The following is a 19,290-nucleotide window of genomic DNA, read 5'->3' as shown; positions in this document are numbered from 1 at the left end:
TCCATTGCATATACGTTGTATATTTTAAAAAAAACACAACCAAACAAAAAAAAAAAACCAAGAGATCAGAGCACAAATTATGAACCACACTTGGTCATAGAACAACCTGAAGAAAGATTATAAGAAATGCTGCCCAGTATGCATTACTTTCTATAACCTTTCTTGCAGACTCTTTAACTTTTTTAATTTGGGAAAAGATCTGCACTTTTTTTATTTAAAAAAAAAAAAAGGGAGTGGGAAGTGATATCTCTGTGATTCATCAATACTGGAAACTCCAATTATCCAGTTATTCTACTATTGTTTTCCTAAAACGGATTGTAAAACCTTGATGGGCTTGTTTCCGCTGCTGTTGCTGTATGAAGTGGCAGGTGGCATTTTGAAGTTGACCATTGGAGGAAAAAGACATGGAAAACAAGTACTCATGTAAAATGTCATTAACCGTATCAGTGATCTAGTATAGAGTTAAATGAGGTAAATCAACTTCCACTGAACTTGCGTGCACATAAAGTGTGCTGATAAGCTCAAATATTTTTATATGGAAGTTGGCATGCACATGTAAATAATCCATTAAAATCTTTAGAGAATCAGTTTACCATATTTGGGGAGGAAGGATAACTGAAACTAATTTTCCAAGCAAGGTTTTTACAGTTTTAATAATGCTAGATACAAAGGAAATAGCTGTGCTCGAACAATTCAGCGCAGGGAGGAGGGCATTAGAGAGGAAACAATGGAAATGACTACTTGCAAAAGAAACATTAGTGCATAAAGGAGAAATGATGTGATATAAAGGGACTTGGTCTGTTGTATTCTTTTAAGTAGTTAATGTTTTTTAATAGGGAGCTGGAAAACTGGGATGCACCATTATATTGACTGGATGTGTATAAATGCACTTTTTTTATTTCTGTATGTGATAATGACTTATTGACATAGACTGCTAATCTAGCTTTATATTCTGGATTTGAATCTAGAACAATCAAAACAATATCTATGTAAGGTACTACAGCTGTTAAGTGTCTTTATTATCATGCTGTATTGGAAATACAGGATTTATGGTGCATGGATCAGATCTCTGGTCATCAGAGAGAGTATTGATGCAAAAAAATATAATTACTGAGTATGGCCACAGCTAAATGTTTCAGAGGCATTAAAGAAATTTCATCTTGGACACTTGTGAAGAAGTCAGTTGAGGAAATCAGTTCCTATTTAAACCTGAAATCTGTTAAGGAAACAGAAGAATTATTCTGTAGTAGAATAATTCTTAATTATTTGAAGTGTTGATTCTTTCTCTCCCCCCCTCCCCCCCTTCCCCTGTCACTTGATCTTATTTATTGCTATTATTCAGGATTGAGTCATACTTCAGGTCCACATAAACCTAAATACTCATCCACGAGATATTTGAAAACAGGGAATTTCTTGTCTTAGGACCTGCAAGCTGGTCTTAAAGTAGTTAGAAGCTACTAGTAGTTAGAAGCTAGTAGTTAGAAGTTTTATTGTTTCCATTAGCTTTTCAATTGTTTGGAAAATACAGAAAATCAGTTTGATTTTAAAGCTGTCTAGAAGTTAACTTCCAAAATTAAGTGTGAGTTGATAGATATTTGCAAATGATTTTTCCCAGATTCACTGGGTCATGTTCTGGATTTGCATTTCATAATCATTATTTTTTGGTTTTGCATATTAAATCTCTGTAGAAAATATAGATACAATATTTCTGGAAAGCAATACTCTGTAGTAACTCACTTGTCAAACTGAATTTCAGTTGGAACTTTAGACATGGTTTGAAAATGTTTACCAGATCAAACCATTAGTTGCAAATAAAGTTTTGCCTTTGTGAAACAGTATTTGAGTTAGATACTCAACATTTCAACATTAACAAAACTGTAACTTCTGGAGTGTCTAGAAATTCTATTTCTGTGTATTTGTAGAAACCTGAAGGTCACAAACAGTGATTATGTCTCCTGGTCAGGTAACATCTGAAAAAGGTTTTTCAAGATCGGAATATTGGATGTAGGTGCTTAAGTTCTTTATTGGATCTGGACTGTAACCTACAACACTTCTATATTAAAATGGGCATTTCAGTTTCAGTATGCAGTGCTGCCTTAAGTTTTTCTATTCTTAATCATGTTTTTTCTATAAATTTGCTTCCATTCCCTACTCTACACTTCAGTGCTCAGATGCTAGTGAAACAGCTGCTTGTTGTGTCTTACATTTCAAAATGTGGTATGATCATAATGCTGTATGATAAGCTGGATAATACTGGATCAGCAGAGAGAAGAGGAAGCCAGGAAGTTGTAGGCTTCTTGAATGAAACTGCACGTGATGTGTAAAGATGAAGCACATTAACAGTCCTCAAAATAACACTACTTTTCTAATACATTTCTTGAAAGGTTGTCTCTTTATGATGGTATATTGGATATACAGGCTAGATTGTTTGTTTTTTACATCATGCATTGTCTGTTAAGAAATTGGATGTGTCACTATGCATGTGTTGCTGTGCGTTAACAAGCATGTTTAATAGGCTTTGCTCTTGTGCTGGAAGATGAACCTCTCGAATTTCAGCAGTCGTGCAATACTAGAAATGTTTCTGTTAATCTATTGTGATTGAAGAGAGAGACTCTGGTGCCCATTAACATAATGTAGTCCTTTGTAAAGACTGGTAACTTTCATTCTTGCTTTTGCAATAAACTTGAGCAAATATTGTACTCTCTCTCAACTTCGTGCATGGGATATTTCTTGCTTTGCTCTATTTATTTTCTCTACTTAATCTATTTGGAATCTATTTGTAACTTGTTAGTGAAAATTTGGATGTTTTTACTACTTGGAGCTGTTCTGTAGTTGGAATCATGAATATGGAATTGTAATTAATGGTTATTTCATTTATCTAATAGAGAGAACTGGGGCAGTCCCTCTGCTAAGAGTTGAAGCAGAATCACTTAACTAAAAAGCTTGTGCTTTTGAGACACTTGAGACTTTTAATAGCTTTCAGTGTACCTTTGAAAATCCTGAGGAAAACTCTGTGGATGGAAAAATGCTGCTTTTTTCCCCTTCCCCTAAGCTGCTGAAAGGAAACAAAGGATGACTTCTTGAATTAGACATCCTTTCTTATGGAAGCGCTATCAGCCAACTAAGCAGCTGTGGCAGTCGTGTTGTACTGGATACCACAGGAGGTGGCTTTTGTGTACTGTTAATGTGTTTCTTGTAGCAGGAAAGGGGGAAGGGATCAGACCTCAGTTAGCTCTAATCCCATGTTAGTTTCACCTGCAACAACTTTTACAAAGATCCAGTTCTAGGTGACAAAGTAGTAGTGTTTTGCTTAGGAGCCAGTACCTGATTTTTATTTTTTTATTTTTTAATTGCGTTCTAACTTCATTAATCCTGAACTTGGCACTCTTTCCTTAGTCATCTGAAAGGCTTTTTGTACCAAATAGAACTTGTCTGCCTCTTATTAAAGATAAACCAGACCTTAATTCAGCTGACTTTTATATGCCTTATATCATCAAAATACGAAACTGCCTTTCTTTCACCTAGTGGGATTCCTTCCAAAGATGACAATTTAGGTGGCCTGAGCATCTAAATTAGGTGTCTTCCTAATTCTGAAGTTCTTGGCAGCATATCCTAAAACTATAATACAAGGAGTAAACATACCGGATGTACATCTCCTATCAGAGCTGTAAAATGCGATTTGAAATTTAAAAATATTCTGACTATAAGAGTTTAGAATTCTAGAGTTGTTTCCTGTCCTACTATACTAATCTATATTGAAACTACGCTGTTTTAAACACTACTTGAAGCAGCTTTCAGTTTTTTCTTTTGGGCTCTTTGGTGATGGGAATTTTTATTACAACCTGAAACATGCCTGTTAGATGTAATTAAATAGCAATCTCATCTCTTTAAAAATATGTTCTAACAAGTAGATAGGCTACTGAAAGTGAAACTAATGTCACTGCTTATTGATTTGTTTGTTCCCAGGCAAACCAATAGAACAGCATAAAAACAAACTTTCTTCTCGTCAGTCAAAAATGCAAATGACTTACAAATTGCACTGAGGCACTTGAGTTATACAATCTGGTTCCTGTGATTTATGTGTTTTTCTCAATTTTAAGGGCTGCTTCTAAAATTGGAGTATTAAATTCTGAGAACAATCTTATTTTATGCATATGCCTCATATAATCTTATCAGGAGATGCTTAGGGGTGCTTATCTTAAGTGCACCACATTTGTGGCTTTTCATCACAAAACCTGATCACCTACATGGCTGCTTCATGTGGAATCAACAGCAAGTTCTAAATAGAGTAATTATGCCCCGCCCCCCCTCCCCCCCCCCCCCCCCCCCCTTCTCTGGGCTAACCTCCCTCCCTTAACAGGGAAGGAGCAGGGGAAATAAATTACTTTTTACTAATGTAATCTCAATCAAAAAGCATGCTTATTAAATATAGGGATTGTAGAATTCAACATCGCAACTTCTCTATCACTGTGGATCAGGACATTGTGTTAGCTACTAGGTGAAATAGCGATGCCATCTAATCAAACTGCAAAGATGTTCTTTCACACCCAGCATTCGGTCTTCCTATGCAAGTTTATAGAGTTATCGTACTTACTATCCTGTCTCTAGGTTATGAGATCTTGTCAGCTGATAACTTTAAATCTGGTATGGCAAAAGGTGTAAACTAGATAATTGATTTGGTGTGAAAATCAGACATTTCATAAGTTGTACCTGTATTTGTTGGCACTCTCCTCTTTCTCTGCTGCTACTTTTTAATATTTTTTTTTTTAGATCAGTTTATTAGAAAAAACAACATCATGAATAACTATACTGAAAGAACTATGCGCTTCTGCCTTGAACACTGATTGTGTGGAGATATTTAGCTTGGTTACAAACTAACAATGACAATAACAAGATTATCTAATTGCACTGAATGATACGTGTTGTTTTGCTCTGCTGTCTAGGCAGCAAATAGGTGGATGCTCTTAAGTGTGTGCTGCTGTTCTGCACATATGTCACGTCTGAGCTGGTACTCCTCTCTAGAATCTTTTCAATTAAAAACTTTTATGGCAAGGCATATATTAACTAGCAACAAGATATGAGGTTCTGATTCAAATTAACAGATCAGTAATATAACCCACAAATGCACAAAAGAATAAAAGGGCAGTTTATCTTTAATTAGAGGATGCTCCTGGGGTCAAGCGTCTTGTGTGGGCTTCTTTCTCTGGCTAATAGAAATATATCTTCCACCAAAAAGGCTGTTAAAGGGTTGGGGTGGAGGTCAGTCACAAGAGAAAGCTTTTGCCACTCTTAGGACTGCACTGTCTCATGATGGTGACCTGCTTTCCACCTGCCCTCCCCCTCCAGCAGATGCTCCCAGCTGCAGGGCAAGCTACCAGCTGGTGGGAGTTGCTGCTGCTGGAAGGCTGAACATCAAAACAGACTGGCAGGAGGTCTGCTAGAGTTACCAGTGCATTTATTCCCGTTAAACTTTGCAACTGTAATTAACGTGAAAAAGTGAGTTGTCAGATCTAACAAAGAAGTTTATTGCGCTCTCTTTTCTTTCGAGCAAGTTTTTTCAATCCTTCTGAGAAGCTCTGGGAGGAGCCAATTTTATTTAGAGAGAAGCTAAAAACATCCAAGTAAGTTGTTTGAATTCTTTAAGATTAAATGTTCTAGAATAAAAAAATTGTGCGATGGCCCAGATTCTTTTCTTCCTCCCTCAGTTTTGAAGAAACTGTGTGTTGGCTAGTGTTAGGGAAGAATTTGTTTTTTCCGAGGGGGAAAATAATGGGGGGGGAGACTGCTAAAATAGGCTGTGGGGGAGTTAGTTGTATGGCTAGCTTTTGCTTTTTGGCTTAGAAATCGCATGTCCAGAGATAGTTTGAAATAGTTTTTCTGCATACTCTGCGTTCCTTTAAGATTTGCCAGACTTCGGGGGAGGGTGGTGGGAGGAAAGTTGTAGCTTGTATTTTATTTTGATTGTAATTTTCTCATTTGAAACAGTTTCAAGGCTGTCCATTTTTTTGTTCTTATTTTACCTCAGTATTAGCTTACTTATTATTTAAAAAAAGTCAAACAAATGGGCATATAGTTTATTGTTTGAATCTTACACCATTTGACTGCGTATCTAGCATATTATTGTATCTTTGAGTTTCCTAAATCCCAGCTTTCGATGTCCCAGTGATAAAAATGTTCTTACTCACCACCTTAATAATTCTCCTAAGTTAGAACAAATTGATTTTCAGAGTTACCAGCTCCTGAGGAAGCTTTTACTGAACAGAAAAATATTTTTATCCATCTGAATTACATTGTTAGATACTAATGCAAGGTGAGGTGTTGCAGTGCACAGTCTGCAGTATAGTTAAGTACAAGTTCTGGTAACTGGTTTTCTGTGCTTGGGCATCTTGGCTTTTAGATCACAGTGCAACAGCATGAGTCAGCAATGTTTTTGATGTTGTGATGCTGCCTGCTGCTGCCCTGTCCTATTTAATACTTTTACCCAGGGCTCAGAGCACTGGGTGTTTTTTGGCGGGGGGGGGAAGCCTCCAAGTGCTACTACAAGGAAACTCTCAAAGGGTTGCTGTGCGTATTGCTGTTGCAAATGCCTGTTTAAATAAATATCCTTCCTTAAGAAAAAAAAATCATGATTCCAAAAATACTTTATTGCTGGGACTAGCATTTAACCCATACAGCAAGTTTAGCTTATAGACAAAAGGATTCGTTTTCTTCTTGTAGCTTACAGAACTGAAAATGCTGTGAGGCTAACAGTTTCCGAATGCTTTAAAACCTTTTTTTAAAAAGAGTATTTAAAAAAAATATATATACCACTTTTTAAACTGATTCTGAATTCTTAAGAAATAACTGACAGAGTTTATATACAGTTGTCAACATAAGTAAGACAAACTATTTTTTTAATATTGAGTGCAAATTTGTTACCATTGGAACTTGTTTATGAACAATTATAGTGTAACAGAATATTGCAAGCAGTTCTTGAGGGATATTTTTGTATTCTTCACTATTGTATAAGAAAAATTGAGTTGTTCTGTATCTTTAAATATTTTAGCCTTTTTAACAAACTAGTGCTCTGCAACCACACTTGAGTACAGGAAACCTTTCTTCTTCTGTACCGTCATCATTTGTGATACATCCCCCTGCTGTACACTCGTTCATTTGTTCCCTGCCATGTCAGTCAACTGTGTGCATCTAGCAAACTATCCTGTCACCGTTGTGGGGCTCTGCCTGTGCCTGGAACTGACAGCAGGTACAGAGAATGCTTTCTAACAGCCTTGAATGATTTTTTTTTTTCTTTTTTAGTCTCATTTTATTTTTAGAAGGGAAATGTCTCGTCTCTGGTATGGGAAGAAGGGAGGAAAGCACCAGCCAGTTAATCATAAATACGCTCTGGTAATTTTCAGTGTAGTATGTTCATTTCTGTTATTGCATTCTTGTAATTTTGTGGTGCAGAGGCAGTTTCTGGAAGTTTAAATTTTGCATGTGTAAACAGGATGCTAAGTCACAAATTTTCATTACTTTTAGGTGCATAACCTAAGTGCTGGTATTCCATTGGCATTAGATAAGAGAAACTACTTTGAGCATTAAGGGGTTCAACAGTTTTAGGGTGGGTGGTTCTTTTTTTTTTTTTTATCCTTTGGAGTAATGCATTTTTTTTTTCAACAAAAGTGTGATTTATAGCTAAATACTATGAACAGTAGTTTGCATTGGCATTTAATTAGAAAAGTGTAAATCTCCTGAGAAGGTATAATCAAATGGTAACTCAGAAGTCATTCAACCATATGAAGGTTTGATAATACTTCTAAATTGACGGAGATGAGTGTGCTGTAGTCTCACTCTCACATTTATAATGAAGGGGGGACCAATACCACTGTTTTTACAGTTTTAGATTTATGAAAGTAACTGTGGTGGTTTTTCCAGTGTTATTTTCCCCAAAAAGACTTAAACTTGTTGTAGCATGTAAAGGAAATGGTTCTCAGTGAGCCATGCAAAACAGTAACATCTTGGGGATAAGGAGGAAGTGATCTTGACAATATACTTCTTGTGCTTTTACCAGCTGGTAGATCTGGAAGATATTTTTCATTCAGACTCTGCCTGTGACAGGCTTTTTACCGTCTTTTTAAGACTTACAGATCTCTGGGGTTTGGTGCATACTTCTTTCAGAGGTGCTGTTGACTGTGGTTTTTATTTTGATCTTTATTTGTAGCCAGGTTACTTGCAGAATATGAAATTGTCATGTGGCAACAACTGGTTCTGTAAACTTGTGTTCCTAACTAACAAAATATTTTTTAAATAATAGGCTCTTAATTTTCCTCTGTGGCAATGGAATGTAGAATAGAGATGTAATTCCTAAGTTAACTCAAATGTAATTTGAGCATCCCTTTAGCAGTGTAAAAGGTATCTGAAGCTTACCAAGAATGTGTTCTTTAATATATATCTATATATGTAGATAGAAAGATATCTTGCCCAGCTAATTATAAAAGTAGTAGTATCCCTTGTTATAATTATTTCCCTTAGGACCAACACTTCATTTTAGCCAGAGTCCAACTATGCTAATAAAAGCAATAGTTATCAGCTCTTAAGGAGAGGTTGAACTGAAGACTGTATGAGAATCTTCTTTGCTGTGAGAGAGGTAGAGAACAGGTTATTTTAATGTGTAAAACAAGTCAAATCAGAAAAAAGGGTACAGAGGTATCTACAGATGGGAATATTTTTAAAATGTTGCTATGTCGACAAGACATGCTCTATTTTTGAAATTGGGTGTTTTCCTTCAATGAATGATCATAAAGATAATGTGCAAGTGTAACCTTCTTACAGAAAAGAGGGAAGGAGTATTGGAACCATTAGTTCTGTGTTATGCAAGACAAAGTGGGAAGCATATTAAAGAGACTGGCAGCATATATGAAGCACAGGGTTTTGACTAAATGTTTCATTAGTGATTGTTCTGAAATTTGGATGGAAACCCATCTGACATGAAATAACATGATTGCTGGACCAAATGGAGTCATATAATAAAACAAGAATGCTTACTTGAAGCAACTAAGTTGCCCTGAATTATTTACCTGAAAGGCCTTTGTTATTTTCGTGGTGATAGAGTAAATTTGGGCTGAGTATTGTAGGGGTTCGATACCTTCCCAGAATAAAAATGTTAGTAACTAACCAAGGTAGTATGCTCTCCCTTCAAAAACCCAGTAATGTTGGTTTCCCACTTTTTTAGTAAATCTGTTTGGTATTTACTGTGTCCCTTTATTGTACTGCAATAGAAGAGATGCTAATCAGTTTCTAGAATGTCAAAAATGCTGGCAACCATTCTTCTGTCAAAGCACTTTAGACAAAAGACATCAGACAATGCAAGAGAACAAAAGGTGGATTGCCTTCTTTGGGAATGCTTGTCCTGCCCCGAATGCTTTGCAGAGGTTCGATAGGCAGCGTAGCTAAAGGGGACAAAACCAACAAAAACTAATCTTTGGCTTTTATATTCTTAAGATACTATGCAAAGGGAATTAAAGTGGTGTTGGTTTTAGTAGTTTGAATGATTTGAGACTTGCACGACTTCTGAGGTTCTTGATTTATTGGTTAACTGTATTTGGTAAGCTAATGGCTGTAGTTCTTTGGCTATTATGGAGATATAATAATAGGGGCTTACATGTGAAAGGTGAGAACTTAGTACTTCATCCCTGTGGGTGTCAGAACTTGCAAGGTTGCATCAAGCCGATGCTACAAAGATCTTTTTAAAGTCAGCTTTCCATACTAAGTGTTGTTTTAGAGTAATAAAGAGTGAACTGATGATCTGAGTCTCTTTAAAAATAAAAATAAAAGCAGAGTGCAATTTAGTACTTTCTTACACTGATCACTAAGCCTAGAACTTTTCCTTGATGACAGATATTTGCCATACCTGCTGTCCTAAATAATTAGGGAGGTTTTATGCATCATACCTCAACTAGATCTTCCATTTAATTATTAGGTGTTAGATTATTTACATTTTTATTAATTGTGAAATATTAGGTCTCACTACAAATGCAGTCAAAGTACAGTAGCAGATGAACACTTGAACAGGTTGATTGTAAGTTGAAAGAAAACAAATGAGTAGTAGAGGCTTATATTTTCTTTGTATATTTTTAATGGTCTGTGCTATCTGAAGTCGATCCTTAGTTGATCCTTTTTCTGATGAAAGAGACAAATATTTCCATGCTGGCCTGTGATTCAGTTACCTACTTCTAAGCAAGTACAGTACTTTCTTGTCATACCAGAAAGGATCTCTGCATGGCACTGTCAGAACTGAGATGTAACCTTGCTCAGCCTGCCTTCTCCTGGGGTGGCAGCTTGAGGTCAGGCACCAGGTGCTGTAGTTTCGGCAACTGAACTTGTAGTTTCTCTGCTTGCTAGTGCTGAAACTTCCTTAAATTATTTTGCAAGATAAATCAAATGGTCCTAGACAGCTGGGTTTTATTGGTAATGCTGCTACAGATCTTTTTTCTTTTGACAAAATGAGTTAAGTTGCCTGACCTGTCTCTTTAAGAAAGTAACTTTCATAAATCTAATTCTTAGTTCTTTACACAAACATCTTAAACTTTGTTTAATGTTTGCCCATGTTAAATTTAGTTCTCTTGCTGGCATTATCATATCCCTCAAATTAGTGAATTCTTGTATCTTGAAAAAATAGCCCAATTGCTTTCTCATCTGTTTGTATTTCACTTTTTTCTTAGTGGCTTGAATCCAGAGGGTCTGTCTTTTATTTTCTTGGGTTGTTTTTTTTTTTTTTTGGGGGGGGGGGGCGGGGGGAGTTGGGTGTTTTGGGTGGTCTTGTTTTAGGTAGTGCCCATGTAAAAGAATGGGGTCTAGGTTTTGAATTCTTAGATGCTGTTGGAATGGAATTCAAATAAATATTAGTTCCCTCAATTGATCTGTTTTCCTAAACTCTTCATGTAGCAGAGGGCTGGACTTGCATCTACAATCACTTCCATCTATAATTTGTATTTTTGGGTCCTAGCTCAAAATATATCGAGGAAAACTTCTGATGGTATGAGCATGTAAATAGTCTGATAGATGCAGCTGAACTCTTCATCTTACCTGTTTAGTTAAACTGAGGCTTATATTTGCAAAGAGACACATGGAAGTGTTATGCATGGATTTTTTTTTTCTTCCATTAAAAATGAATCAAATTAAATTAGTCTTAGTTTTTTTTCAGAATGATACCTTATAACTGTTTATCTGATGTGGTAAACCCCATGTATTAATACATTATTGTAAAGTAATCAATATGTCCCAAATAATCATATCTGTGATGGAGAAGACTGCTTCTTCAATATTGCTTTCTCTCAAGCAGTGTCTAAGATTTTAGGAGGAAACTAAATTTGTCTGAAAAACAAAGTTAGTGTTTTCTCTTAAAATATTCATAACAGCATTCAGTTCACAAATGCACCTTTTATTTTCATTCGGAGATAATTACAGCCTTGAGAAAGGGTTTGATCCTTTCTTTCCGTTCCCCATTTACTGATGAATTGGAGATGGACTGATATTTTGGAGTAACTTTGTAAATGGCTTCATAAAATTACAGTGGCATTTATTTTTCTCAATTAAATATCCTGGAACTTTAAAGGTGAAACTCTTTTTGACTCTCAAGAAATAATGTTCATGAAGCTTGCAGTTCACCTGATTTTACACAGCTGTATTAAGGTTCCAAGTAAAATTGTTCAGCTTTCATTCTCTTTCTTGATATTTGTTTTTTATTTCATATTCACAGTTAATCATGAGGGTATAGATAACTTACGTTGAAGAGGATGGCTTATACCGTTACGCTTTCTCCATTCTTATCTTTCAGAAGCACTGTTCAGCTCTGATAAGACCCTCTCTTTCTCTAAGGAGACAGTTTCAGCTACTTGTTAACTCTGAAAGCTTAATGTACTTCGTTTGAGGGCAGCAATTACACCACCCTGCTAGCAAACATGCATTAGGTGCGTGTGTGTTGGTCACTCAGCTTTGTTAAACTGGCAGAGGAATGCCTCATTGGTGTAAGCAGTTTTCATGTTTACAGCTGCATATAGCAGATTATGACCAGTGGCTGAAAGGGCTGATGTGTCACCATCCACATGGGAAACTGTCCTTCATGGACTTTCAAACAATTGTAAGTGCATTTTCATGTGTATTGTTGAAGGACAAATAAGTTCCATATTAGGAATTTCAATTTCTGTTTTGCTCGCCGCGTATGCCAGCATAGCTTGCAAGAGTTAGGTGCTCTGACATACTTTCAGGAAAAACATGGTTTAGAAGCATGAGTTTCTCCAGAAGGAGAATCCTAAGCCTCTTGATTGGTTGAATCATTAGTATGCAAACCCTCAATTTGACTTGCTGCATTAAATATTAAAACTGTTGTGTGTTCTGCTAAGTGGTTAACTCACATGGTGTGGAGAGTCAAGCTGAAAGGCATTCATGCTACAAGAGTCATACGACTCGCCCATGTTTTCTCATCAATGTTGCTATTATGAATATAGCAGGTAGTATTAGATCTCTAATGATATCTCCCATGTCATTTCAAACTTGATTAGCCCTTGGAACTGTCCTGTGGTGGACTGCTGCAAGTCCCTGAGCAGAATCATTTTTGCCCTGAAGCCCACTAATCTCCTGGCTATACACATTATTTGTTTCGGTCTATTCCAACCAGTGCCCAGGTTAACCATAAGAGGTTTAGCTGTTCTTCTCTCCTCCCGCATTCTTTTTGAAGCGGAAAATAACTAGAGAGAGAACAGAGGGTCCTTCAAGAACACTTCCCGATCCTCAAAAAGTAGCTTTGGGTATCAAGGAAACTGGATGCTGATCTGGCATAGTGAAGAGAGTGCAGCAAATAAAGCACATAACAAACTCATATAGGTAGGCCTGCACTCTAATCCTGGGCAGAATACTTAGATCGCTACAATTTTGGGTGATTTGTCAATTTCTGTGTAAGGACATGGACTGTATTGGAATTTGGAAAGCCTTGTCCTATACCTTAAGGACTTCAATATAAGAACTTCTCCAGGTTGACTCAGGACCTTGCTCAGTCAAACTTTGAAAGCCTCCAAGGATGGAGATTCTGCAGCCTCCCTGGGAAGCCTGTTGCAGTCCTTAACCATCAATAACATCAACCCTTTGAGCCCAGTGGTCCAGCCACTTTTTCAGCCTTGTTCTTCATGCATTTGATACATAACAGATTTGATTGCAAGGCTACTACAGGTTAGCATCAAAAGTCTTGACAGATAAATGGCATCCACTGCTACCTACCCCAAAATGAAAGAATTTTATTACAAAGAAACATTCTGTACTGAAAACCACAGTCCAGTATGATGCATGCAAAACTGCATTTGTCTTTCATGAATGAAAGTCCTTGCTTTCCAGGTATTTTTAATACCATCTGAAAAACTAATGAAGTTCTGTGTTTAAGAATGAAAGTTCAAAGTGGAATGAGGTAGAAAGTAGCTCATGGAATGATCAGGAGAACAGACAGCTGATGTAGGGGTTGGGGGGAAGGGAACAAAATAACTGGTTTATTTAGTTTAGTGGAATAGAATAGAGTATTAATACGACTACAAGGAAGGAAAATGAAGAAATCTTGATGGAAGAGGAAACAGCATAAGCAGACTATGAATTAAACCAGTTTATAAAATAGAATAAACTTCTAACTAATGATACTACTGAGATTTCAAAACAGCCCTCTCAAGTGTTGCAGGGACAAAATGCTAGCTGTTTTCAAGATATATCTCAATCAGTTCCTGAATGAAGTTGTAGAAGGTAGTTGCTAGTAGGCTTAGGTATACATGACTTCATGATTAAATGAGCTACAGAATCCTAAAGTACATAATCTTGTCCACTGCAATGCAAAAATAAAGCAAGTTGACCTAAACACTAAGCATTTGTAGAAGGTCAGGTACTGTAGCTGAACTGTTGAGGTATCTTAATGTACTCATTTAAAGCCTAGTTCAGTGATGAGTGGATAACCTTGAGACAGTTTGTCTTGTGGCTTACTTACAGAATTTAGTATGGACTGTATACTTAAAAATAATACACTGGGTTTGAGAGGGTGGATTCCTTGCCCTTAATTTTCCTGTTGATAGTTTGATGTTCTATGACATGCTATTTATGATGTTTGTCACTGCATACCAATGGTCTGCCACTATGCAGGCTTTTGTTCACAAAACAGATGTAAAGATGTAATGTGATGGTGTGCAACAGGTTCAGGATGCCAAGGAGCTATTATTGTGTACATACTTGGATACGTATTCATGTTTCACTCAGGTAAGAAATTTCTCAAGATACTTTGTGCACACTTCTGAGGATGCTGGCACTCCCATGGCATATGAAAAGGTGTGTCAGATCTTGATCATTGAGCAAAAGGGTTGATAAGCAGCTCCCAGGTGCAGGATGTTGATAGAGTATGCATTTGACAAGTCGAAGGCAAGATGGCATTGCCTGTAAAATAGTCTACATTCTGGTATATGAAACAGCAACTATATAATGGTGTCGGATGATGAGATTTCTTTCTTTTTGCAAGAATCTCCTTAAGTAACCACACGTTTATGTCCCATTGTAAGTTAACTACTGCCTCTCATGTGATAGGGGCTGAGCTTAAAGAAGCAAAAAGGCTAAAGGGTCCTCACATTATTGCTTTTCAGGATTGCATTCATAAGGTGCTGGGGTGAACAATGTAATTTACAATGATCTGTCATAGCAGATAAAAGGATAAAACTACACTATGACTTACATGCTTGAGTGGAATACTGTTAAAGCTTTGCATATAGCTACTCGACCTGAGAATGCACAAACCAATACAATTTACAACAATTTTCTTGTTATTTTTAAGAGAACAGTAGAAAATGGTGGAAATAGAGTGCTAGTTATTAGTGATTATTTAGTAATAAAATTGGATGTCACAAGTATTCCTTTTTCCTTGCCTTGCAGTTGCATGGGGTAGAGTGAACCATCGCTGCTCAAGAGCCAGTCATGCATGACTGTGGGCTCTGTACTCAGGACAGTGGCGAGTATCTGGCCAAACTCCTTGTAGTAGGGGCAGGTAGATGGGGAGCTGCTGGACTTGTGGTTATCTTCCTTTGCACTGTGGTAGGCTCTAGAAGTTTTTAATACACTCTTACTACATGGGACATCCATTTAATCTCTCCACCAGCTGTTTTAAGATGCTTTCATACAAATGATGATTTTGAGTCATTCTCAAAATCACATTATTTGCTGTAGTTACATCAAAATGACTGTTGTAGTCCTTTAGCCAGCTTGTTGCACCAGAGCAGCATGTTCTAGAGCTTTCTGACTAAAAGCTTTCTGGCTGTACACTTCCTGCCAAAGTGGAGGTGCCATTTGGAGTGAATGTGTTAACAGATGAGCGGCTCCTGAAGCTTTGGAGGTGAACAGAAAGTACAGGATAAAGATATTGTGGGGTGGTATTGGAGAGCTATAAAACTTTAGTCCTGCGACCTTGTCTTTAACTGTATCTTCACTGCCAGACAGAAGAGTCGGAACCTACTGAGAAGCCTGAGGTTTGCTTCTAGTCTTTATCCAGGAAAGCAAACCAGGTTCACAGGACTTACTAATCTGGGTGTAAAGAGTGTTTGAGAGGACTTTGGGCTGAAGAGTTTGGGTTAAGGCATACAACTCAGATTGACTTCTAATTTAGCATCCTGATACTGGTAACTTTATGTGCTCCTATGTCAGTTCTATATTGATCTTAGAGCAGTGAGATATATCTGACTGCTAGTGCCATTAGTGTTTAATTTGTAATTTTGCTGTGTCTACTCACACATTTAAAATCACCTACATGTACATTGTCCTTGCAGAAACAAACATCTTTTAGCACTTGTTGTTTGTTTGTTATCATTGCACATTTTTCCTTCATTACTCTCCTCCACTTTTTTCTTTCTTACCTTTTTACTTTTCTTCAACTGTCAGTGGAATTATTGTCTTCCTGTCTCCATATTCAGGTAGTGTCAGTGGCTGAGTATCACCGCAGGATCGATGCTCTAAATAGTGAAGAACTGCGCACACTCTGCAGACGTCTCCAGGTGCCCTCTTCAGTAGTTTAAACCCCATCTCCAGATACTAAACCATCTTTCTTTGTAGTGTCTTTGATCAGGGCAAGTCCCACACTCAGTGGGTTTGTCTTGTCTACAGCACTACAAGGATCCAGCAGAAAATTCCTTTGTTTTGGATGTATTTAATTGTGCAATGCTATGATGGAATCAGTAATTTTGTGATGGAATTATTACTTCCAACTTTTTCAAACAGGAATTTTCTGTCAGAATTTGAAAACTTGTTCTTAGTACTGCTTGACTTAGAGTGATGTGTTTTAACTTCCACTTCAGACTGGTGTGTTGTGCTAGATAAAGCTTTCCTAAAAAGAATGCAAACCAGGTGAAGAATCCAAAACCTTGTTGCATGGGTGTTTAACTTTTATATAGGAATCTTTCATCAAGAATCTCACAGTGCTTTGCAAGTATGAAGCTTCACAACTTCTGTGGAAAAGGTAAGTATTTTTCCCATTATGGAAGCAGGTAATTGAGGCAGTTTGACACAGCAGAGGTCATACACATGGAGCTGGTAATGGAACTGTCTGTTCCAAAAACAGTACTTTGAAAACAGGACTTTGGTTTGAATTTTTGACAGTTTACAGATACGGACTTAAACTGATATTTGCATTCTCTTTAGGTGTTTCTCAGTTCTTTGACAATTACAAAATTGTTAGCTGCTGTGTACATCATACATAATTTACTGATGGAAGGCATAGCTTAGAACTCCTTGGAAGCATTGAGTATTTTGTTTTCCTGTAGTAATTGGCTGCTGAAACTGTAAAAAGTTTCAGTTCTGTTTTTTTTACTTTGATCTTGGCTTTTTCACCTATTATGTAACTACACATAAGAAATCATTTTCTTAGCTCTTTTATTTCTATTTGTTTAATAATCAGTAATTAGTTGCTTTAAAATGTTTTGTGAGTAGTACGGTTACATAAATCAATAATGAGCATGAACCCAAAAGCTGCAGTTCTACTTCTATGGGAAAATCAGAAATTTTGCAAAAAAAACTTTCATTGCCACTTGAGAACAAAACAGTTCTGTTTCTGGCAAGTGGTGGTGGAGAATCCTTGTATTAATATCCTGGATGTGCAAGAGCTCTTTCCAAATACCTTTCACCTGGAATGCCCAAACTCAGGGTTTAGGCTGACTTGAAAAATCTGATGTGATGGGCTGGAACCTATAAGCTTTCTGCTCTGAGGCTATTTAAGTGTTTGCGGGGTAGACTGCGTGGCAGTTACTAACCTCGGAAGCCCCTAGAATCTGACTACAGGTCAGTCTGCTCTGTCAAAGTTTAGTGGGAAATAAATTTTCAAGTTTTGAAACTATACTGCATTATGTCAAACAGATACCTTTGAACAGACATATGTCTTTGTCCACTTCTACAAAGCAGTGTTCTCCCTAGAAGAAAGTTGCTTTATTGTAGTAATAATAATTTTTAAAAGGCAAAAAATCCAACCAAAAACAACAACAGCAAAAAAACCCACAACCCCGCCACCACTTAAATTCAAATTATTCATGTTCTGCATGGTACACTTTAATCAGAATTAAAGAATAACAAAGGGAATAAGCTTTCTGCTGTACACTTGAACAATGCTGAACTTTTATGGAGTTAAGTAGAATATGATGTATGAAAGGCATCTGAGGTGGAAGAGTTGGACTACCAAATAACATGTTTTATAGATAGCACTCTATAATGGCAGTCTGTAGGTCATCTTTTTGTACATGAAGCTGTATGGATAAATGCATATACTTTTTTGTTGTGGTATGGAAACTAGTGCATAGTGTATGTTGGAAATGCTTTTTACCTTCCATTGAAAAATGGAAGGCTTGAGCTTTTTGCTTGCTTGATACTCACTTTCTTTAAGTGCACCTTTTCTTGAGTAAAGAATTAATATCGTAATTAAGTTATTGTATGAATATACTTTGATACTTCAACTTTATAAGCCTATTTTTAACAGGAGTTTGTGATAGTAGCTTTTCATAGTTCTTGAGGGAAAGGGATATCCTTTTTTTTTCGGCTCAGGTGGCTGTATTTGTTTAAATAGTCTTATCTGTATTTCAGTTTTCTTTGATTTGGCTTTTCTTTTGTTAACTAAGAAAACTCTCTTCGCAAAATCTTGGCAAAGTTTATCATGGCGGTATGTGAAATATCATAGTTGTCCTGTATGTTTAGCGTATGAGGTGTGTGGCAAACACTGGTTATTACTCTGGAGTTGACAGGCGTTTTTGGCAGGTATTTTCTTGAACTTCTCAGGATTCAAGCTTTAAATAATTTGGACAGTCTGACTTTCACTGAAACTTAGTTCAGGCTGATAAATTATTCAGATGCACTCATTCTTGTTAAGTTTTTTTTTTTTCTTTAGCAAAACTCTCAATATTTTAATGAGTCTTGCTGCAGTGGCTTAATTTACTAACTTCCTTCACTTTGTCCTACTCCTCTGTCAGATTTCACTATCCCCACAGCAAGTTTGAACTATCCCTGCAGCAAGATTTATAGAAGGAAACCTGTTTGGGTCTCAGCTAGTCTAGTTCTCAACACATGGCACTTTAGCTTGAAAGTGCCGATGAACGTGGACTGGGATAAGAAGCTGTTGTAAACTATGATAGCTGATGAGGAGTTTTGTGGCCTTCTGCCACCTCCACTAAATGGTGATCTACAACAACTCAGTAGGGTGGATGTATAGGGCAGTTATTTTAAACTAGTACAGGATCTTTGTGCATAGCGCATCTTTGCCAGACCCCAAAGCTCATATGCAGCATAAGTTTTAGAGCACTATTACTGCTGCTTTCCTCTCCCCACCCTCTCAATTCTTTCTTCTTTGACTCTCATAACTACTCCAGCAGATCAGCTTATGGAGCAGCAATATTCTTAGGGCTCCATTCAGATGCTTTACTCAAAATACTTGACAGCAGTCTTTCCACGTCTACTACATATCTGAAAACCTTCACAAGTACTCTAAAAGAGTATTGATTCAGAAACTACTGAGCAATGTCTATGTTGAAGTTTCAATTCCTCTTCTGTCTGGGTTTTTTAATTACATTTAATGTAAATGCTATGTTACTATTAAAATGTAAGCACTTTGTAAGCTGACCTCTGAAAAGCATTTGAAGTCCTTCAGCTGTGTATGAGGATTCTTTTTGGTGTTTTTTTAGCATAAAGCCGTAGCTTTCTTCTGAGTAGGTGTCTGTGTAATTTGTTGGTAGTATATAGTTGAGTACCGGCTTGCTATCAGAAGCAGTGGAA

At 36.9% G+C, this 19,290-nt stretch overlaps 1 protein-coding gene across 9 annotated transcripts in view; it reads left to right on the top strand.

The window, feature by feature from the left end:
* OXR1 (oxidation resistance 1) overlaps positions 1–19,290 on the top strand; it is a 305,203-nt gene that overhangs the window by 272,311 nt on the left and 13,602 nt on the right. For 5 of the 9 annotated variants that reach the window (XM_076329243.1, XM_076329239.1, XM_076329242.1 and 2 more), the window contains one exon: positions 15,957–16,037. The exons of 2 other annotated variants lie outside the window; for them this stretch is intronic. In XM_076329243.1, coding sequence (XP_076185358.1) covers positions 15,957–16,037 — 81 coding nt within the window. Of the gene's footprint in view, positions 1–7,263; positions 7,387–15,956; positions 16,038–19,290 lie in introns of those variants that run through there. 2 more of the 9 variants (XM_076329247.1, XM_076329244.1) reach the window with 2 other exon arrangements.

The sequence above is a fragment of the Aptenodytes patagonicus genome, chromosome 2 (assembly GCF_965638725.1).
Source record: "Aptenodytes patagonicus chromosome 2, bAptPat1.pri.cur, whole genome shotgun sequence".
NCBI lineage: Eukaryota > Metazoa > Chordata > Aves > Sphenisciformes > Spheniscidae > Aptenodytes > Aptenodytes patagonicus.
This window is presented reverse-complemented; position numbering and strand designations above follow the sequence as displayed.